This window comes from Coregonus clupeaformis, chromosome 27 (assembly GCF_020615455.1).
Source record: "Coregonus clupeaformis isolate EN_2021a chromosome 27, ASM2061545v1, whole genome shotgun sequence".
NCBI classification, from domain to species: domain Eukaryota; kingdom Metazoa; phylum Chordata; class Actinopteri; order Salmoniformes; family Salmonidae; genus Coregonus; species Coregonus clupeaformis.
In genome coordinates, this window is record NC_059218.1 from 41675664 (window position 1) to 41700009 (window position 24346).

Below are 24346 nucleotides of genomic sequence, written 5' to 3' on the forward strand. Positions count from 1 at the left end.
TTTGGGTTCAAACAAAACAATCTAAAATGAGTGCCTAGTACTGGGCTTGAACACGACCCTCGTAGCCGGAGCTCGCGGACCACGTCCATCCTCCCTCCCCGTCCACAACGCCCTAATCCAAGCCTACTGGATGGTAATATCACTCAACGTTGCCCCTGGTGGCGGGTTTTGAAGGCTGTCCTCGGGACATGGATGAACGTCCAGTTTTCGAAGTGAATGTTTAGCGACCTGGCTGGCTGAACACACGCACGCTCATACACTGCGGTAAAGTTAGCTTTGTATTAAATATTCGGACATTGCTCATGAAATACCTCTTCAACAGAACATGCCAGGATGATATAAATGATATATTCGGAGTCAGCTGACGATAGAGAACAAGCTTCAGCCCTTTTTGTCTCAGTTCCATTCCGTTTTCAAAAAAAGTGACTTTACAGTCATTTCAATGGCAGATTCTCAGTTTACTTGCACCTTATGTACCGTCTTAAAAGTGCAATTGGAACTTAGTGTTAAATGAAAAACTTCAATAGCTTTGGATCCACATATAACTCGTAAAACAACTGTAATAAATTCAGGGACCTCTCCTCTCCAATAAATGGCAACTAGTTTGGTATTGAGTTTACAATGAGAGTAAAATAAAGAGGCGCTCAGAGTCTGGGCAGGGGCAGCAGAACTCTGACTCGGGCAGAACTCTGACTCGGGCAGGGACAGGGGCAGCCGAACTCTGACTCGGGCAGGGACAGGACCCCTGCCCTGGATGTTTGGACTTAGTCTCTGACACGGAGACGGAGCGCGGTCACCAGATGCACAGCTGGACAGAGTGGGCACCAGTCTCTGAGCGTAAAAGCGAGTGGTTTACCGGGTGCACGGGAAGCCTAGCGGTTAAGAGAGTTGGGCCAGTAACCGAAAGGGGTTAAATGCGGAAGACACATTTCAGTTGAATGCATTCAGTTGTACAACTGACTAGGTATCACCTTCCCTTTCCCTGTTATAGGTTACCGGGTGAACAGAGCCTGTTGGAGGTAACCAGGTTCAGAAAGCGCGTGTGGGTCACCAGGTGCCCGTGGTTCCCGGCAGCGGGCTTATAGAGGTCTTAGTGAAGTGAGAGGGGTGGTAGGTGCTTAAGTGCGGGTCCCCCGGTTCACGAGGTTCTGGAGGTGGGTGAGCCCTGGCAGGGATGTGGTGATGGGTGATGCCCAGGGAGAAGAGTGTTACCCGGGTAGGGAGAGTAAGTGTGGAGGCCTGGAGGTCCAGGGAGTAAGGTGGACTCTCATTCCAATGGAGAGAGCAGGCAGGGCAGGGAGAGTAGGCCTAGAGGCCTGGAGGTCTGGACTTAAGCTGTGGAGAGGAAGAGTGGAAGTGGGAGTAAGCTGGACTCTTAGGCCCAGGGAGAGGGCAGGTAGGCAGGCAGGACAGGTAGGGAGTGAAGGCCTAGAGGTCTGGAGGTCTGGACTTAGGCTGTGGAGCTCCAGTGTAAGGCGTGGAGCTCCAAAAAGGGTGAGGCAGGAGTGAGGGCCAGACAGGGGTGCCTTGAGTGGGGCAGAGGTCACCAGGTCCGTGGGGGACTGTCTGCAGCTCCAGAGAGGGCCCGATGAGGGTGAGGCAGGAGTGAGGCCTAGAAAGGGGTGCCTCAAGTGGCTAAGAGGTCACCAGGTCAATGGGGGCCTACCTAGAAGTCAGGATGGCTCCAGGGAGAAGGCCCAAGTGAATAGGTGTGTGAGTGACACTGTCCTTCAGGGGGGCAGAGCAGGCAGCCTCTGTGGAAGTTGGCTGCTCTGTCCCCCCTTTTATTTTGGCCTACTGGGCCTCTGGTGTGTGGAGGACGGGCTGAGGACTAGAGCTGGGGCTGGGTGACTGAGTGAGTGACACTGTCCTTCTGGTCACCTGTGATACAAGTCAGTATTCGACGTCCATCCATGTCCGAGGACGTCGGGAGAGTACGTGGAAACCGGCCACTAGGGGGCAACAGTGAGCGCTGTTACCTTCAAGTAGGTTTCAGTTTTGCTAGGGCGTGATTCCAAAGGTTGCAAGTTTGAATCCAGCGATAGAAAGTTGTTTTTGAGATGTTTGTTTTAAGCCTACCCCAAACCTTACCTTAACCATTCAGAGTTAATGCCTAAACTTAACCCTTACCTTAAAAATGTGCAGTTAATGCCTAACCATAAAAACTTCAAAATTTGACGTTTGAGAAACACAGATGAACGTCCAATTCTGATGTGAGACTGTGAGAGCTAGTTGGTATCATTTGTATACTGTTGCACATCCTGAAGTTATTATCCTGATGTTATCATCCTGAAGTTATCATCCTGAAGTTATTATCCTGATGTTATTTTCTTGATGTTATCATCCTGAAGTTATTATCCTAAAGTTATTATCCTGATGTTATTATCCTGATGTTATCATCCTGATGTTATTATCCTGATGTTATTATCCTGATGTTATTATCCTGAAGTTATTATCCTGATGTTATTATCCTGATGTTATTATCCTTATGCTATTATCCTGAAGTTATTATCCTGATGTTATTATCCTGATGTTATTATCCTGATGTTATTATCCTGATGTTATTATCCTGAAGTTATTATCCTGATGTTATTATCCTGATGTTATTATCCTGAAGTTATCATCCTGAAGTTATTATCCTGATGTTATTATCCTGATGTTATCATCCTGAAGTTATTATCCTGATGTTATTATCCTGAAGTTATCATCCTGATGTTATCATCCTGATGTTATTATCCTGATGTTATTATCCTGAAGTTATTATCCTGAAGTTATTATCCTGAAGTTATTATCCTGATGTTATTATCCTGATGTTATTATCCTGATGTTATCATCCTGATGTTATCATCCTGAAGTTATTATACTGATGTTATTATCCTGAAGTTATTATCCTGATGTTATTATCCTGAAGTTATTATCCTGATGTTATTATCCTGAAGTTATTATCCTGATGTTATTATCCTGAAGTTATTATCCTGATGTTATTATCCTGAAGTTATTATCCTGATGTTATTATCCTGATGTTATTATCCTGATGTTATTATCCTGAAGTTATTATCCTGATGTTATTATCCTGAAGTTATTATCCTGATGTTATTATCCTGATGTTATTATCCTGATGTTATTATCCTGATGTTATTATCCTGATGTTATTATCCTGAAGTTATTATCCTGAAGTTATTATCCTGATGTTATTATCCAGATGTTATTATCCTGAAGTTATCATCCTGAAGTTATTATCCTGAAGTTATTATCCTGAAGTTATCATCCTGAAGTTATTATCCTGAAGTTATTATCCTGGTGTTATTATCCTGAAGTTATTATCCTGATGTTATCATCCTGAAGTTATAGGGTCGTTGGTGTAGAGGGTGAACATAACTGACCCTGGGGTCCTATAATGGTGGTTAGTGGGTATAGATGTATTCACATTGAACCTCTTCTGACCCAACTGGTGAGAAAACTCTGGATCCAGGTGATGAGAAGCACGTTGACCCCCCCAAGGTCACATGTTCACCAGAATAGTAGGACGTAGCATGTCGAAGGCAGATGAAAAATCCACAAAAAGTAATTCTGGCAACATGAACGTGGTTTATCCAGACGCATTTAGATGATAGCTTAGTGGTTAAGAGCGTTGTGCCAGTAATCGAAAGGTCACTGGTTCTAATCCCCAAGCCGACTAGGTGAAAAATCTGTCGATGTGCCCTTGAGCAAGGCACTTAACCCTAATTGCTCCTGTAAGTCGCTCTGGATAAGAGCGTCTGCTAAATGACTAAAATGTAAATGTAAATGAAGGAGGAAGAACAGTGCATCCTGGACTCCGCAGCCTGGTTTATAGGCGAACTGGAACGGGGTCGAGCAGGCTCTACGTGTGGCAGAGAAGGTGTCCCAGGACAATGCGCTCCGAACGTTATTATCACTGAGGTCAAAGAGATGGGGACGTTAATCATGTAATCATGTTAGCAGTAAGATGGCTGAATAGGTAGTTCAGAAAACAGTGAGGGGGGGGGGGGTGTACACTGGTACTGTATATGCAGTATGTCTGTTAACATTGGTCAGTGTACTGTATATAGACAGGTAAAGTTGAGAAGGTGCGTGTGAGAATCAGGGACTGACAAGGGGAATTCTGTGAATGGTGCATTTGTATATGTGTATCATATCGTTATGAATAAAGAGTTAATGCTTCCTTACCAAAGGATGCATCCACACACAATGACACTTAACAGGGGAGCATAAACAAGGAGTGTGTGAGTGTGTGTGCATGTGAAGGCAATGTATTTGTGTTCAATTGTGTGTGTGTTTGTGTATGTGTTTGTGTGTGTGTGAGTGTTTGTGTGTGTGTGTGTAGCAGAGGGTTAGAGGTTGTTATTTATGGGAACTGTCTGAAGATGACTCATGGAGGAGAGCTGGGAACAGAGAGGATTGCAGAAGAGAAGACCAGGTGCTGCCTGTTTACACACACACACACACACACACACACACACACACACACACACACACACACCGACGTACACACACACACACACACACACACACACCACACACACACACACCGACGTACACACACACACACACACACACACACACACACATACACACACACACACACACACACACACACCCCACACACACCGACGTACACACACACACACACACACACACACACACACACACACACACACACACACACACACACACACACACACACACACACACACACACACACACACACACACACACACACACACACACACACACACACACACACACACACACACACAGGCACACACACCCATGAACACACAATCCAGATTTCAGCATGATCATGCCTTTCACTAGGTCTCTGAGCTCCCTGTTCATCCCTCTCTCAACTGTCCTCTCTAACAACCATATAACAACTTCCCACTAACGACCCCAACCCCCATCCATACAACCTGATAACAACCTCATACTAACTACCCCAACCATATAAACGTATAACAACCTCATACTAACTAACTACCCCAACTGTTCCCCTCTCTCTCTCCCTCCGTTCCACAGTTGTGTCAAGTTGACTGAATGTCCTTTGGGTGGTGGACCATTCTTGATATACACGGGAAACCCAGCAGCATGAAAAACCCAGCAGCGTTGCAGTTCTTGACACAAACAGGTACCATACCCCGTTCAAAGGCACTTAAATATTTTGTCTTGCCCATTCACCCTCTGAATGGCACACATACACAATCCATGTCTCAATTGTCTCAAGGCTTAAAAATCCGTCTTTAACCCGTCTCCTCCCCTTCATCTACACTGATTGAAGTGGTTTTAGCAAGAGACACCCAACAAGGGATCATAGCTTTCACCTGGATTCACCTGGTCAGTCAATGTCATGGAAAGAGCAGGTGTTCTTGATGTTTTGTATACTCAGTGTATATATATATATATATACAGTACAAGTCAAAAGTTTGGACACACCTACTCATTCAAGGGTTTTTCTTTATTTTTACTATTTTCTACATTGTAGAATAATAGTGAAGACATCAAAACTATTAATTAACACATATGGAATCATGTAGTAACAAATATATGATATATTTGAGATTCTTCAAATAGCCACCCTTTGCCTTGATGACAGCTTTGCACACTCTTGGCATTCTCTCAACCAGCTCAAAAACCCTTGAATGAGTAGGTGTGTCCAAACCTTTGACTGGTACTGTATATTTTTGTTTAGGTTTTTGTATTTACGTGATAAGGCCAAACGGATGGCCAGAAATAATTAAAGGCACGTGTGTTAATCTGAAGTACCTAAAAAGGCCACTAGATGTCACCTGATAAAATTCTCCATAATATTCCTTGAAAGTTACCAAAGTTCTGGTAGTTGACTGGTGACATCACCTGAATGGTCAACTTTGAAAGTTTCTAGTAATATACTGGTATATATATATTATATAATAATATAATATAATATAAGCGTATTATCCACACAGTTTCTGACCCCAGGGTGGGTCATGGTTGGCCAGTGTGTTGTTCTTGGCCATTCTTCCTGTCTGAGGTAGCCAGCAGACGAGAGGATGGAGCAGGGGAGTGAAGACATGAGTGTGTGAGTGTACATACGTGTGTGTGAGTGATCCATCCACGGGTCAGAGACCCAGCCAACTCCTGCTGGGGAGCGAGAGTGGGAGGGAGGGAGGGAGCGAGGGAGGGAGGCTGACAGGGATAGTTCAATGTTAACTGTACATTTTTGTTAATGTTGTTTATTGTTTATTTCACTTGCTTTGGCAATGTAAACATATGTTTCCCATGCCAGTAAAGTCCCTTTGAATTGAATTGAATTGAGAGAGCGGGAGAGAACAAGAGAGAGAGAGAGAAGGAAGGAAAGTGAGAGAAAAAGGGAGAGAACAAGAGAGAGCTAGATAGCGAGAGAGAGAGCGAGAGAAAGTAACTATTTGCACATTGTTACAACACTATATAAATACATAATATGAGATTTGAAATGTCTTCTGAGTGTAATGTTTACTGTTAATATTTATTGTTTATTTCACTTTTGTTTACTATCTACACTTGCTTTGGCAACGTTAACATACGTTGCCCATGCCAATAAGGCCCTTACATTGAAATTGAAATTGAGAGAGAGAGAGAGAGAGAGAGAGAGAGAGAGAGAGAGAGAGAGAGAGAGAGAGAGAGAGAGAGAGCGACAGAGAAGAAACACCTGTGATAACACAGAGAACCCAGGAATCCTGGGAAGGACGTGACATCACAGCATACATGTCTCCATGGAGACCGTGACGGAACCAACTTATATCCTGACCCTGTCACACCTGCAGCTCAGACCCCAGGAGGGGAGGGAGAGAGCGAGAGAGACCTACAGTTCATCTCTTGGCAGCAGTACTGTAGACTACTTTATCACTGACTTCAACCCAGAGTCTCTCAGAGCTTTCACGGTCAGACCATTAACACCCCTTTCAGACCACAGCAAAATCACAGCCTACTTGAACAGAGCAATACTCAATCATGAGGCATCAAAGCCTAACAAACTGCATACTATTATGACATGGTATAGATGGAAGGAAAGTAGTGTAGAAGCCTAACAAAAAAAACAATTAGGCAACAACAAATCCAATCATTTTTAGACAACTTCCTGGACAAAACGTTGCACTGTAATAGTGAAGGTGTAAACCTGGCTTTCGCTTCCCTATCAAATCTTACAATTTCAAGCAAACAACCTAGGAAAATGGTTTGATGAAGAATGCACAAGCCTAAGAAAGAAATTGAGAAACCTATCCAATAAAAAACACAGAGATCCAGAAACCTGAATATACGCCTTCACTATGGTGAATCACTAAAACAATACAGAAATACACTACGGAAAAATAAGGAACAGCACGTCAGAAATCCGTTCAATGTAATTGAAGAATCCATAGAATCTAACCACTTCTGGGAAAATTGGAAAACTCTAAACAAACAACAACACAAAGAGCTATCTATCCAAAACGGAGATGTATGGGTAAACCACTTCTCCAATCTTTTTGGCCCTATAACAAAGAACAAACAGCAAAAACATAAACAATTTTAGAATCAACTATTAAAGACTACCAGAACCCACTGGATGCTCCAATTACATTGAATGAACTACAGGACAAAATACGAACCGTCGAACCCAAAAAGGCATGTGGTATTGATGGTATCTTAAATGAAATGATAAAATATACAGACCACAAATTACAATTGGCTATACTTAAACTCTTTAACATCCTCCTCAGCTCTGGCATCTTCCACAATATTTGGAACAAAGGACTGATCACCCCAATCCACAAAAATGGAGACAAATTTGACCCCAATAACTACAGTGGGATAGGCGTCAAAAGCAACCTTGGGAAAATCCTCTGCATTATAATTAACAGCAGACTGCTACATTTCCTCAGTGAAAACAATGTACTGAGCAAATATCAAATTAGCTTTTTACGAAATGATCATACGGCAGACCACGTAGTCACGCTGCACACCCCAAGTGATAAACAAACAAAACAAAACAAAGGCAAAGTCTTCTCATGTTTTGTTGATTTCAAAACAGCTTTTGACTCAATTCGGCATGACGGTATCCTATACAAATTGATGGAAAGCGGTGTTTGGGGAAAAATACACAACATTATAAAATCCATGTACACAAACAACAAGTGTGCAGTTAAAATTGGCAAAAAACAAACAAATGTCTTTCCTCAGGGTCGTGGGGTGAGACAGAGATGCAGCTTAAGCCCCACCCTCTTCAACACATTAAACCAATGAATTGGCAGGGGCACTAGAACAGTCTGCAGCACCCAGCCTCACCCTACTAGAATCTGAAGTCAAATGTCTACTGCTTGCTGATGATCTGGTGCATCTGTCACCAACCAAGGAGGGCCTACAGCAGCACCTAGACCTTATGCACAGATTCTGTCAGACTTGGGCCTTGACAGTGAATCTCAGTAAGACAAAAATAATGCTCCAAAAAAAATCCAGTTGCCGGGACCACAAATACAAATTCCATCTAGACACCGTTGCCCTAGAGCATACAGAAAACGATATCTACCTCGGCCTAAACATCAGCGCCACAGGTAACTTCCACAAAGCTGTGAATGATCTGAGAGACAAGGCAAGAAGGGCCTTCTATGCCATCAAAAGGAACATAAAATTCAACATACAAATTAGGATCTAGCTAAAAATACTTGAATCAGTTATAGAACACATATTCCTTCATGGTTGTGAGGTCTGGGGTCCGCTCACCAACCAATAATTCACCAAATGGGACAAACACCAAATTGAGACTCTGAATGAAGAATTCTGCAAAAATATCCTCTGTGTACAACGTAAAAAACTAATAATGCATGCAGAGCAGAATTAGGCCGAAACACTAATGATCAAAATCCAGAAAAGAGCTGTTAAATTCTACAACCATCTAAAAGGAAGCGATTCCCAAACCTTCCATAACAAAGCCATCACCTACAGAGAGATTAACCTGTAGAAGAGACCTTAAGCAAGCTGGTCCTGGGGCTCTGTTCACAATCACAAACAGACCCCACAGAGCCCCAGGAAAACAACACAATTAGACCCAACCAAATCATGAAAAAACAAAAACAGAATTACTTGACACATTGGAAAGAATTAACAAAAAAAAAACAGAGCAAACCAGAACACTATTTGGCCCTAAACAGAGAGTACACAGTGGTAGAATACCTGACCACTGTGACTGACCCAAACTTAAGGAAAGCTTTGACTATGTACAAACTCAGTGAGCATAGCCTTGCTATTGAGAAAGGCCGCCGTAGGCAGACCTGGCTCTCAAGAGAAGACAGGCTATGTGCACACTGCCCACAAAATGAGTTGGAAATTGAGCTGCACTTCCTAACTTCCTGCCAAATGTATGACCATATTAGAGACACATACAGTATTTCCCTCAGATTACACAGACACACAAAGAATTCGAAAACAAATCCAATTTGGATAAACTCCCATATCTATTGGGTGAAATACCACAGTGTGCCATCATAGCAGCAAGATTTGTGACCTGTTGCCACAAGAAAAGGTCAACCAGTGAAGAATAAACACCATTGAAAATACAACCCATATTTATATTTAGTTTCCCTTTTGTACTTTAACTATTTGCACATTGTTACAACACTGAATATAGACATAATCTGACATTTGAAATGCCTTTATTCTTTTGGAAATGTGCGAGTGTAATGTTTACTGTGCATTTTTAAAAATTGTTTAGTTCAGTTATGTTTATTATCTATTTCAAATCAAATCAAATCAAATCAAATCAAATTTTATTGGTCACATGCGCCGAATACAACAGGTGCAGACATTACAGTGAAATGCTTACTTACAGCCCTTAACCAACAGTGCATTTATTTTAAACAAAAAAAGTAAGAATAAAACAACAACAAAAAAAGTGTTGAGAAAAAAAGAGCAGAAGTAAAATAAAGTGACAGTAGGGAGGCTATATATACAGGGGGGTACCGTTGCAGAGTCAATGTGCGGGGCACCGGCTAGTTGAGGTAGTTGAGGTAATATGTACATGTGGGTAGAGTTAAAGTGACTATGCATAAATACTTAACAGAGTAGCAGCAGCGTAAAAAGGATGGGGAGGGGGGGCAGTGCAAATAGTCCGGGTAGCCATGATTAGCTGTTCAGGAGTCTTATGGCTTGGGGGTAGAAGCTGTTGAGAAGTCTTTTGGACCTAGACTTGGCACTCCGGTACCGCTTGCCGTGCGGTAGCAGAGAGAACAGTCTATGACTAGGGTGGCTGGAGTCTTTGACAATTTTGAGGGCCTTCCTCTGACACCGCCTGGTATAGAGGTATATTTCACATGCTTTGGCAATGTAAACATATGTTTCCCATGCCAATAAAACCCCTTAAATTGAAATTGAGAGAGGGAGAGAGAGGGAGAGAGAGGGAGAGAGAGAGAGAGAGAGAGAGAGAGAGAGAGAGAGAGAGAGAGAGAGAGAGAGAGAGAGAGAGAGAGAGAGAGAGAGAGAGAGAGAGAGAGAGAGAGAGAGAGAGAGAGCGAGAGAGAGAGAGAGTGGGGGGGAAAACCCACTATAAAACTCCAACAGTAAAGTGGATCTGAAAGCTGAGAGAGAGATTAGTCCTAAATCACGGGACTGTGAAACGTCCAACAGACCACACCAGTCCAGAACCAGACCAGAACCACACCAGAACCACACCAGAACCAGGCCAGACCAGAACCAGGCCAGGGAAATACACCATGACACCACAGAGAACAGACTTAAACCCAGAGTTAAGCCTGAACTTCTATGACTGAGGTGAAGTCGCACATGATGCTATGGCAGATCAGACTGGGGGTGGAAGGATGGGGGGGGTAGGTTTAGAATATTAGTCTGATCAAAGCCTCTGTTGAGTGGATTTAAGGAGTCAGGAAGGGAGGAGAGTAAAAGTACAGGGATTATTAAGTAAGTGGGGGATTTAGACTAAAAGCTATTTCTAGGTGTAATCACGCACACACACACAAATGTACTCACACACACATACACACATACAGGCAGACAAATATACACACACGCGCGTACATCCGTAAAGTGCATTCGGAAAGTTTTCAGAACCTTTAATTTTTCCACATCTTTTTACGTTACAGCCTTGCTCTAAAATTGATTAAATTGTTTTTTCCCCTCATCAATCTACACACAATACCCCATTATGACACAGCAAAAACTGTGTGCTTAGGGTTATTGTCCTGTTGGAATGTGAAACTTCGCCCCAGTCTGAGGTCCTGAGCACTCTGGAGCAGGTTTTCATCAAGGATAGCTCTGTAATTTGCTCCATTCTTTGCCTCGATCCTGACTAGTCTCTCTGTCCCTGCCGCTGAAAAACATCCCCAAAGCATGATATTTCCACCACGATGTTTCACCGTAGGAATGGTGTGCCAGGTTTCCTCCAGACGTAACGCTTAATCAGAGAGGCAACAAAGAGACAAAGACAACCCTGAAGGAGCTGCAAAGCTCCACAGCGGAGATTGGAGTATCTGTCCACAGGACCACTTTAAGCTGTACACTCCACAAAGCTGGGCTTTACGGAAGAGTGGCCAGAAAAAAGCCATTGCATAAAGAAAAAATAAGCAAACATTTTTGGTGTTCGCCAAAAGACATGTGGGAGACTCCCCAAACATATGGAAGAAGGTACTCTGGTCAGATGAGACTAAAATTGAGCTTTTTGGCCATCAAGGAAAACGCTATGTCTGGCGCAAATCCAACACCTCTCATCACCCCGAGAACATCATACCCACAGTGAAGCATGGTGGTGGCAGCATCATGCTGTGGAGATGTTTTTCATCGGCAGGGACTGGGAAACTGGTCAGAATTGAAGGAATGATGGATGGCGCTAAATACAGGGAAATTCTTGAGGGAAACCTCAGTCTTCCAGAGAGGCTGGGAGGGAGGTTCACCTTCCAGCAGGACAATGACCCTAAACATACTGCTAAAGCAACACTTGAGTGGTTTAAGGGGAAACATTTAAATGTCTTGGAATGGCCTAGTCAAATCCCAGACCTTAATCCAATTGAGAATCTGTTGTATGACTTAAAGATTGCTGTTCACCAGTGGAACCCATTCATCTTGAAGGAGCTGGAGCAGTTTTGCCTTGAAGAACGGGCAAAAATCCCAGTGGCTAGATGTGCCAAGCTTATAGAGACATACCCCAAGAGACTTGCAGCTGTAATTGCTGCAAAAGGTTGCTCTACAAAGTATTGACTTTGGGGGGGGGGTGAATAGTTACGTACACTCAAGTTTTGTGTTTTTGTGTTATTTCTTGATTGTTTCACAAGAAAAAAATATTTTGCATCTTCAAAGTGGTAGGCATGTTGTGTAAATCAAATGATACAACAACCCCCCCAAAAAAAAAAAAATCGATTTTAATTCTAGGTTGTAAGGCAACAAAATAGGAAAAATGCCAAGGGGGGTGAATACTTTCGCAAGCCACTGTATATTCCAGGATGAGATAGTGTCTAGTGTTGTTTTCATGTGGTTTAGGCCCAGAGCATGTTGATAATCTTGATACATACCTCTTAGGTTGCGGGATGGGGCTTGGGCGGGTGTGTTAGTGGAGTTTGGGCATGTTGCTCTGCTCACGGCCTGGGCATTTGTCCTGCTGTCATGTTGAGTTCCTTGCTGCAGGGGCGGGGGGCATGGGGGAGGGGGGCAGAAGGGGCATAGGTCTGATCTGGGGGGGGGGCTATTTAGGGTGTGGCCAGGGTTTGTTTGAGGGGGTCTCAGGTGGTTAGGGTGTGGTGGTGATGCTGTGGTCTGGGTGTAGGTCCTCTTGGCATGGGTCTCGATGCAACCTCTGACCCCTACCTTCCCTCTCTCCCTCTTCCCCTCTCCCCTCTACAACAATCCACTGCTTTCTTCACTTTTCTTATCTCCTCTCCCCCTACATCCTCTCTGCCCCTCCCCCTATATCCTCTCTCTGCCCCTCCCCCTATATCCTTTCTCTGCCCCTCCCTCCCTCTCCCCCCCTCCCTCCCTCCCTCTCTCTCTCCCTCTAACGTCTGTGATGTTTAAAACAGTCCCCCCCCTCCTCCTCTGCTCTTCACTCTAACGTCTTTCCCCGACCTCCAAAGAACATGACTCTTCCTTTTCTCTCCTCCTTTATGCTTTAAAAAAAAAATCTCTATCAGGCATTGATTCCTCCTCAGACAGGGTTATTCTAGTTTAGCCAGCAAACATCACCAGGGTCATATTCACCCCAGCTAAGCGCATAGCTTACTGGAGAGACGGAGAGATGGATGGAGAAACAGAGAAAAGACGGTGGGAGGGAGGGAGATAGCAAAGGAAGCATAAACATTTGCGAAGAGAGAGGGGAGAAAGAGAGGAAATTGAGAAAGATTTAAAGGTGGAGAGTGTGAAAAAGAGAGGAGAGGGAGAGACAAGGTGAGAGGGGAAGAGAGGGAGAGAGGAAGAGAGGGAGAGAGGGAGAGAGGAAGAGAGGAAGGGAGAGGGAGAGAGAGAGAGAGAGGGAGAGAGGGAGAGAGGGAGAGAGGGAGAGAGGGAGAGAGGAAGAGAGGAAGAGAGGGAGAGAGGGAGAGAGGGAGAAAGGGAGAGAGGGAGAGAGGGAGAGAGGGAGAGAGGGAGACAACAAAATAGTGGAGAGATGGAGAGACTGTGAAGAAAGAAAGAAAGAGTGTAGTAAGAGAGAGGTCTGTGCTATGAGCTGGTATTGGTTTTCTCCTTCATTACCTGACAGACTGCTGACTCTGCACACTACAGGTCCCATGCGGATTCTCTATGCTAACCTAACACTGGCTGGCCAGCATGCTCATACACACACACACACGCACCTTGTGGGGACCAAACAATTGATTAATATTCAAAATCCTATTTTCCCTAACCCTAACCCTTAACCTTAACCCTAATTGTAACCCTGAACCTAACCCCGAGTGGTGAAATGTCCCCAAATGTCCCTTGTTTTACTGTCCTTGTGAGGACCTCTGGACAGTAAAACCAAAAACACACTTATTGTTTTATCATGAGAGGCAGAAATAGGATCTTCAATACGCTCTTTAATCTATCAAGTAAAATAAATTATATTATCCACTTGTAAGTAGAGACATCAACTAATCAAATAACACTCTTCTGTCATGACCTCAGCTTCTCTATGACTATTTTTTCTCTCTCTCTCTCTTGTTTCATACCGCCCCAACAGATCCATAGATGACGTGATCTCAGTTGTTCTCCACACTGCCCTCACCCACCTAGATAAAAGGAATACCTATGTGAGAATGCTGTTCATTGACTACAGCTCAGCGTTCAACACCATTGTCACCTCCAAGCTCGTCACCAAGCTTAGGACTCTGGGTCTGAGCACCTCCCTTCGCAACTGGATCCTGGACTTCCTGACGAGCCGACACCCACAACTGCGTGACCACGCACGACTCCAACACTATCATCAAGTTTGCTGACGACACGACGGTGGTAGACCTGAACACCGGCGACGATGAGACAGCCTATAGGGAGGATGTTAGAGTCCTGGTAGTGTGGTGTTAGAGTCCTGGTAGTGTGATGTTAGAGTCCTGGTAGTGTGATGTTAAAGTCCTGGTAGTGTGATGTTAGAGTCCTGGTAGTGTGATGTTAGAGTCCTGGTAGTGTGGTGTTAGAGTCCTGGTAGTGTGGTGTTAGAGTCCTGGTAGTGTGGTGTTAGAGTCCTGGTAGTGTGGTGTTAGAGTCCTGGTAGTGTGGTGTTAGAGTCCTGGTAGTGTGGTGTTAGAGTCCTGGTAGTGTGGTGTTAGAGTCCTGGTAGTGTGGTGTTAGAGTCCTGGTAGTGGGGTGTTAGAGTCCTGGTAGTGTGGTGTTAGAGTCCTGGTAGTGTGGTGTTAGAGTCCTGGTAGTGTGGTGTTAGAGTCCTGGTAGTGTGGTGTTAGAGTCCTGGTAGTGTATTGCCAGAGCAACAACCTCTCCCTCAACATCAGTAAGACCAAGGAGCTGATCGTGGACTTCAGGAAACAGCAGAGGGAGAAACAATTCACATTGACGGGACCGCAGTGGAGAAGGTGGAAAGCTTTAAGTTCCTCGGCGTACACATCACTGACAAACTGAAATGATCCACCCACACAGACAGTGTGGTGAAGAACTTCAGGAGGCTGAAGAAATTTGGCTAGGCCCCTAAGACCCTCACAAACTTTTACAGATGCACAATTGAGAGCATCCTGTCGGGCTGTATCACCGCCTGGTACGGCAACTGAAACGCCCGCAACCGCAGGGCTCTCCAGAGGGTGGTGCGGTCTGCCCAACGCATCACCGGGGGCACATTGCCTGTCCTCCAGGACACCTACAGCACCAGATATCACAGGAAGGCCAAAAAGATAATCAAGGACATCAACCACCCGAGCCACGGCCTGTTCACCCTGCTATCATCCAGAAGGCGAGGTCAATACGGGTGCATCAAAGCTGGGACCGAGAGACTGAAAAACAGCTTCTATCTCAAAGCCATCAGACTGTTAAATAGCCATCACTAGCCGGCTACCACCCGGTTACTCAACCCTGCACCTTAGAGGCTGCTGCCCTGTATACATAGACATGGAATCACTGGCCACTTTAATAATGGAACACTAGTCACTTTAATAATGTTTACATACTGCTTTACTCATCTCATATGTATATACTGTATTCTATTCTACTGTATTTTAGTCAATGCCACGCCGACATTGCTCGTCCTAATATTTATATATTTGTTAATTCCATTATTTTACTTTTAGATTTGTGTGTATTGTTGTGAATTGTTAGATACTACTGCACTGTTGGAGCTAGGAACACAAGCATTTCCCTATACCCGCAATAACATCTGCTAAACATGTGTATGTGACCAATAAAATGTGATTGAGTGATTGATTGATTGATTGATTAATTAGGCAGAGTGCGCACTACTCTCTATAATACACCCTGGGCTGCTTTAGGTAATTGCCTGGTTTACTGCTCTGTGACTTTTCCATTCAGCCTCCTCTCTCTCTTCTCCTCTCTCTCTCTCTTCTCCTCTCTCTCTCTCTTCTCCTCTCTCTCTTCTCCTCTCTCTCTCTCTTCTCCTCTCTCTCTCTCTTCTCCTCTCTCAATCTCTTCTGTCCTTTCTATGTGTCTCTACTGAATCTCTCCAACGTTGCTCTCTTTTTTCCCCCTCCATTACTCTTGTTCTGTCTCCCCTTCTCTCTTTCTTCTCTGTCACTCTGTCTCTGTCACTCTGTCTCTGTCACTCTGTCACTCTGTCACTCTGTCTCTGTCACTCTGTCTCTGTCACTCTGTCTCTGTCACTCTCTATTTGCTAAATCCTATGCTTCAACTTGTTTATCCCTCTCTCTCTCCTCTCTCGCCATCTCCACTCCCCCAATCTCCTTCTTCAACCCTCTCTTTCTCAGCCTCTCTCTCTCTCTCTCCCCCCATCTCTCTCTCTCACTCCATCTCTCTCTCTCTCTCTCTCTCTCTCTCTCTCTCTCTCTCTCTCTCTCTCTCTCTCTCTCTCTCTCTCGCTCTCACTCATCTCTCTCTCTCTCTCTGCATCTCTCTCTCTCTCTTTCTCTCTCTCTCTCTCTCTCTCTCTCTCTCTCTCTCTCTCTCTCTCCCCCATCTCCCTCTCTCACTCCATCTCTCTCTCTCTCACTCCATCTCTCTCTCTCTCTTTCTCTCTCTGCCTCTCCATCTCTCTCTCTCTCTCCATCTCTCTCTCTCTCTCTCTCTCTCTCTCTCTCTCTCTCTCTCTCTCTCTCTCTCTCTCTCTCTCTCTCTCTCTCTCTCTCTCTCTCTCTCACTCCATCTCTCTCTCTCTCTCTCTCTCTCTCTCTCTCTCTCTCTCTCTCTCTCTCTCTCTCTCTCTCTCTCTCCATCTCTCTCTCTCTCTCTCTCTCTCTCTCTCTCTCTCTCTCTCTCTCTCTCTCTCTCTCTCTCTCTCTCTCTCTCTCTCTCTCCATCTCTCTCTCTCTCTCTCTCTCTCTCTCTCTCTCTCTCTCTCTCTCTCCATCTCTCTCTCTCACTCCATCTCTCTCTCTCTCTCTCTCTCTCTCTCTCTCTCTCTCTCTCTCTCTCTCTCTCTCTCTCTCTCTCTCTCTCTCCCTCTCCATCTCTCTCTCTCTCCTCTCTCTCTATCCCTCTCCATCTCTCTCTCTCTCTCTCTCTCTCTCTCTCTGCCTCTCTCTCTATCCCTCTCCATCTCTCTCTCTCCATCTCTACTTTGTTCTCCAGGGCTGTATCTCAAATGGCACCCTATTCCCTACATAGTGCACTACTTTTTAGCATGGTCCATAGTAGTGCACTGCATAGGGAATGGGGTGGTGCTATTTGGGACGCATGCCAGCAGGAGTGGCCTGTGGAAGATAAAGGACTTTAAACTGGACATTCCTCCTGCAGGTCTTTGATGGTCAGTAATCTCTTCCACTCCTCATGGTACACACTGGTACAAAGAGAGAACTGGACACACACACACACACACACACACACACACACACACACACACAAACACACACACACACACACTCTTGGGATACTGATCCTGTGTCTTGCAGAGACCTCTCTCCTGATGTGATTATGGTACCACATTAGAATCACAGTAGAATCACAGTAGAATAATATTAGAATCACAGTAGAGCTCTTCTATGGGGGTCTGTAAGCAAACAGACCTTGATAATGCATTTGTCACAATGTAGTTAGTGTATCCTAGTCGATGCGATACTCACAAACCCCATGGTTCCGAAAAGCATGACAGGTGTGTGTCTTCAATATATGTACTCACCTAGAAAGAGACAGAGAGAAACAGAAACAGTGTGTTAATACAATCATAATTCACTTCACTGATTCCATTAGTGAATTTGGATTAACAGTCTAATGGACTAAACCTGGAACTGAAGAAGAGTTCCTGCACCTCATTCATCCCAACTCAAGCAATGACTACACTATAGACTACAGTATAGACTACAGTATAGACTACAGTATAGACTACAGTATAGACTACAGTATAGACTACAGTATAGACTACAGTATAGACTACAGTATAGACTACACTATAGACCACCCTATAGACGACACTATAGACTACAGTATAGACTACAGTATAGACTACAGTATAGACTACACTATAGACTACAGTATAGACTACACTATAGACTACACTATAGACTACAGTATAGACTACACTATAGACTACAGTATAGACTACACTATAGACTACAGTATAGACTACACTATAGACTACAGTATAGACCACCCTATAGACGACACTATAGACTACACTATAGACTACACTATAGACTACACTATAGACTACAGTATAGGCTACAGTATAGACTACAGTATAGACTACAGTATAGACTACACTATAGACCACCCTATAGACGACACTATAGACTACACTATAGACTACACTATAGACTACACTATAGACTACAGTATAGGCTACAGTATAGACTACAGTATAGACCACAGTATAGACTACACTATAGACTACAGTATAGACTACACTATAGACTACAGTATAGACTACAGTATAGACTACACTATAGACTACACTATAGACTACACTATAGACTACAGTATAGACTACAGTATAGACTACAGTATAGACTACAGTATAGACTACAGTATAGACTACACTATAGACTACACTATAGACTACACTATAGACTACAGTATAATTCGTGTTCAGTTTATTTTCTGCTTAGGCTACTTTGTGAACTGCTAGTGCCTTTTAGAATTGGTTATCCTAGGCTATAACCCCCTTAAATACAGATAGGTTCCACACTGAAAATAGTATATACAAAAATATTAGTTTGATAAAGATGAAGAGCATATTTTCATCAGAATCATTAAGCATAGGCCTACTCACCAAACACATCTCATGGCCGTAATTTATCACCATGCAGTGTTCAATTCACCCAACATACAGTGCCTTTGGAAAGTATTCAGACCCCTTTACTTTTTCCACATTTTGTTACGTTACAGCCTTATTCTAAAATTAATTTAAAAATGTTTTCCCTTATCATTCTACACACAATACCCCATAATGACAAACAGGTTTTTAGAAATGTTTGGTAATTTATAAAAAATAAAATACTGAAATATCACATTTACATAAGCATTCAGACCCTTTACTCAGTACTTTGTTGAAGCACCTTTGGCAGCGATTACAGCCTCAAGTCTTCTTGGGTATGACACTACAAGCTTGGCACACCTTTATTTGGGGAGTTTCTCCCATTCTTCTCTGCAGATCCTCTCAACCTCTGTCAGGTTGGATGGGGAGCGTTGCTGCACAGCTATTTTCAGGTCTCTCCAGAGATGTTTGATCTGGTTCAAGTCCGGGCTCTGGCTGGGCCACTCTAGGACATTATTGGCTGTGTGCTTAGGGTCGTTGTCCTGTTGGAAGGTGAACCTTCGCCCCAGTCTGAAGTCCTGAGCGCTCTGGAGCAGGTTTTCATCAACGATCTCTCTGTACTTTGCTCCGTTCATCTTTGCCTTGATCCTGACAAGTCTCTCAGTCCCTGCCGCTGAAAAACATCCGCACAGCATGATGCTGCCACCACCATGCTTCACCGTAGGGATGTTGCCAGGTTTCCACCAGACGTGACGCTTGGCATTCAGGCCAAAGAGTTCAATCTTCATTTCATCAGACAAGAGAATCTTGTTTCTCAAGGTCTGAGAGTCTTTAAGTGCCTTTTGGCAAACTCCAAGAGGGCTGTCATGTGCCTTTTACTGAGGAATGGCTTCCGTCTGGCCACTCTACCATAAAGGTCTGATTGGTGGAGTGCTGCAGAGATGGTTGTCCTTCTGGAAGGTTCTCCCATCTCCACAGAGGAACTCTAGAGCTCTGTCAGAGCTCTAGAACCATTGGGTTCTTGGTCACCTCCCTGACCAAGGCCCTTCTCCCCCGATTGCTCAGTTTGGCCGGGCGGCCAGCTCTAGGAAGAGTCTTGGTGGTTCCAAACTTCTTCCATTTAAGAATGATGAAGGCCACTGTGTTCTTGGGGATCTTCAATGCTGCAGAAATGTTTTGGTACCCTTCCCCAGATCTGTTCCTCGACACAATCCTGTCTCGGAGCTCTACGGACAATTCCTTCGACCTCATGGCTTGGTTTCTGCTCTAACATGCACTGTCAATTGTGGGACTTTATATAGACAGGTGTGTGCCTTTCCAAATCATATCCAATCAATTGAATTTACCACAGGTGGACACCAATAAAGTTGTAGAAACATCTTAAGGATGATAAATTGAAACAGGATGCCTCTGAGCTCAAATTTGAGTCTCAAAGCAAAGTGTCTGAATACTTATGTAGATAAGGTATTTCTGTTTTTTATTTTGTATACATTTGCAAACATTTCTAAAAACCTGTTTTCACTTTGTCATTATGGGATATTGTGTTTAGATTGCTGAATATTTATTTTTATTTAATCAATTTTAGAATAAGGCTGTAACGTAACAAAATGTGGGAAAGGTCAAGGGGTCTGAATAGTTTCCGATGGCACTGTATGTCAAGGCCGTGATTTATCACCATGCAGTGTTCAATGTGGAATTGTTAATCCATTTAGAACATTCCAAAGAACAGACAGAATGAACAAAATCGAACGTCTGTATATAAAAAAAGAACACCGATTTTGGTTTGTAACCCTGAAAATAAATATTTCAACTCCCCAAATTGAGCCCCGTTTCAAATTATCCCTCTTTGAGAATAAATGATCCAGACTCGAGATGTGCATCACTTCACACTTCAAGTTCATTTGGAAAAATATTCTGTTCTATTTTATTCTGTTTTTACTATGAAATAGATGTCTTGACTGTGATAAGGGCTCGGGAAATAAGAGCATCCTGTCTGGTAAATTAAATAAACAAGGCCATGCCGTTGCACAGCCAGAGGCTTCTACCAGCAAGCACCACTGCTGAGGTTACTGACTTTTTAAAGATTGTGTTCCATGATATAATATAACCAGTTGATATTAGACTGTGTTCCATGATATAATATAACCAGTTGATATTAGACTGTGTTCCATTATATAATATAACCAGTTGATATTACAGATTGTGTTCCATGATATAATATAACCAGTTGATATTACAGATTTTGTTCCATTATATAATATAACCAGTTGATATTGCAGATTGTGTTCCATGATATAATATAACCAGTTGATATTAGACTGTGTTCCATTATATAATATAACCAGTTGATATTAGACTGTGTTCCATTATATAATATAACCAGTTGATATTACAGATTGTGTTCCATGATATAATATAACCAGTTGATATTAGACTGTGTTCCATGATATAATATAACCAGTTGATATTACAGATTGTGTTCCATGATATAATATAACCAGTTGATATTACAGACTGTGTTCCATGATATAATATAACCAGTTGATATTAGACTGTGTTCCATTATATAATATAACCAGTTGATATTACAGATTGTGTTCCATGATATAATATAATCAGTTGATATTACAGACTGTGTTCCATGATATAATATAACCAGTTGATATTAGACTGTGTTCCATGATATAATATAACCAGTTGATATTACAGATTGTGTTCCATGATATAATATAACCAGTTGATATTAGACTGTGTTCCATGATATAATATAACCAGTTGATATTACAGATTGTGTTCCATGATATAATATAACCAGTTGATATTAGACTGTGTTCCATGATATAATATAACCAGTTGATATTACAGATTCCAATTACATTAATCTTAAAATAGCACTTGCTTTTTATTGACTGAATATATATGAGGCAATTTAGCAATTAGGATTTGTTATCTGTAATGGTTATGATGAACTAGGCATTGTTGCACACTGTTGGAATAGACCTACATATAAATGTATATGTTTTGTGTTCTAATTATATATATATTTTTTCATTCAAGTACTCGAGTACTCGAAAAAGAAATAATGTGAGTACTTGAAGAGTAAAAATATGTTAAATGCCCATCCCTAATATATACTCTAAATGTGTGTACGGTACCTGTTCGATATTGGGGTCTTCCTGGGATGTACTTTTGTATGTTATGGCTGTAAGAGCGACTTAACTAGAATGCTTTAATTGTAATGGTCACATTAGCTCTCTGCTAATTCACAGTTGTTTCCATGCTAACATACGAATCACGAATCTACAGCCATCAACATACTGTTGCCCTGCACATCTAATGTGTTTCCTTGTGTCTTATTAACATTTACATTTTAGTCATTTAGCAGACGCTCTTATCCAGAGCGACTTACAGTTAGTGCATACATTATTATTTTTCATACCCCCTGTGGGAATCGAACCCACAACCCTGGCGTTGCAAACGCCATGCTCTATCAACTGAGCTACATCCCTGCCGGCCATTCCCTCCCCTACCCTGGACGACGCTGGGCCAATTGCACGCCGCCCATGGGTCTACCAGTCGCGGCCGGCTACGACAGAGCCTGGATTCGAACCAGGATCTCTAGTGGCACAGCTAGCACTGCGATGCAGTGCCTTAGACCACTGCGCCACTCGGGAGACTTATCGTTAGAATAAACAGCAATCAACTGGAATCGCTGGCTGGACATTCCTTTCTTTCAACAATACACAACGCAAGAGAGTTATGAAGTATGACCACCATCTGTTACACACGCACACTCACACACAATTTTAACTTTTTTCCAATCAAACATAGCTCTAAATATATTCCATTAGTTAACACACACCACAAATTATGTTCCGTTGCGGCATTTCCAATCTGACTTCATCAAAACATTTCTTATTTTACAGCTTGGTGATAATGAACAAATCAAAACTGAATATCGAGCCAGGAGAAAGTTGCTGTTTTTGTAATACTATGGAGTATCAGAAACCATGTGTTCAGCTGGAGGGTTACACACACACACACACACACACACACACACACACACACACACACACACACACACACACACACACACACACACACACACACACACACACACACACACACACACACACACACACACACACACACACACACACACACACACACACACACACACACACACACACACACACACACACACACACACACACACACACACACACACACAAACACACACACACACACACACACAGAGACACACACACACACAGAGACACACACACACACACACACAAACACACACACACACACACAAACAAACACAAACAAACACACACACACACACACACACACACAAACAAACACACACACACACACACACACACAGCTCCATTTCCTTCAAGCTAACTCTAGACTTCCGCAACACATCTCTAGAGGACTGCAGCTCAACATTCACACATATATTTTCACAGGCAGACAACCTTTACTTCAAGTGATGATATTTCACATAAAGTTTCTCGTGGATTTTCACAAGTGATCACATAACCTTTTACATGTGAAATCATGTGAAAACCATGTGGTTTTGGAACACTTGGTGGTTTTGACAGGGTTATATCCTGCCTGGTTGGCCCTGTCCGAGGGTATCGTCGGATTTGGCCACAGTGTCCCACGACCCCTCCTGTCTCAGCCTCCAGTCTATGAGCCAGGGGGGCTAGGGTCAGTCTGTCCTATCTGTTGTAATTCTCCTGTCTTATCTGGTGTCCTGTGTGATCTTAAGTATGCTCCCTCTAATTCTCCCATCTCTCTCTCTCCCCTCCCGGAGGACCTGAGCCCTAGGACCATGCCTCAGGACTACCTGGCCTGATGACTCCTGGCTGTCCCCATCCCCAGTCCACCTGGTCGTGCAGCTGATCCAGTTTCTGCTGTTCTGCCTGCGGCTATGGAACCCTGACCTGTTCACCAGACGTGCTACCTTGTCCCGGACCTGCTGTTTCGACCCTCTCTCTCTCCCTCTCGCTCTCTCTCTAGCGCACCTGCTGTCTCGACCTCTGAATGCTCGGCTATGAAAAGCCAACTGACATTTAGTCCCGAGGTGCTGACCCTCTACAACCACTGTGATTATCCTTTGAACCTGCTGGTCATCTATGAACGTTGGAACATCTTGAAGAACAATCTGGCCTTAATGGCCATGTACTCTTATAATCTCCACCCGGCACAGTCAGAAGTGGACTGGCCACCCCTCAGAGCCTGGTTCCTTTCTAGGTTTCTTCCTTGGTTCCTGCCTACCTACTGAGTTTTTCCTAGCCACCGTGCTTCTACATCTGCATTGCTTGCTGTTTGGGGTTTTAGGCTGGGTTTCTGTATAAGCAATTTTTGACATAAGCTGATGTAAAAAGGGCTTTATAAATACATTTCATTTAAATTTGATTGATGAAATTTTACATGAAGTTTCACATGTGGATTTCCACGTGATCACATAACCTTTCACATGTAAAATCATGGTTTTGGAACGATTCACAAAAATACGTCGTT

The 24346-nt window shown here is 43.3% G+C and overlaps 1 protein-coding gene across 1 annotated transcript in view; it reads right to left on the bottom strand.

Moving 5' to 3' along the window:
* Positions 1–1047: 1047 nt before the first annotated feature.
* Positions 1048–24346, bottom strand: part of LOC121542024 (protocadherin-16-like) — a 161109-nt gene continuing 137810 nt past the window's right edge. The window contains exon 6 of the mRNA XM_041851449.2: positions 1048–1239. Within this exon, the coding sequence (XP_041707383.2) occupies positions 1048–1239 (192 nt within the window). The remainder of the gene's footprint in view (positions 1240–24346) is intronic.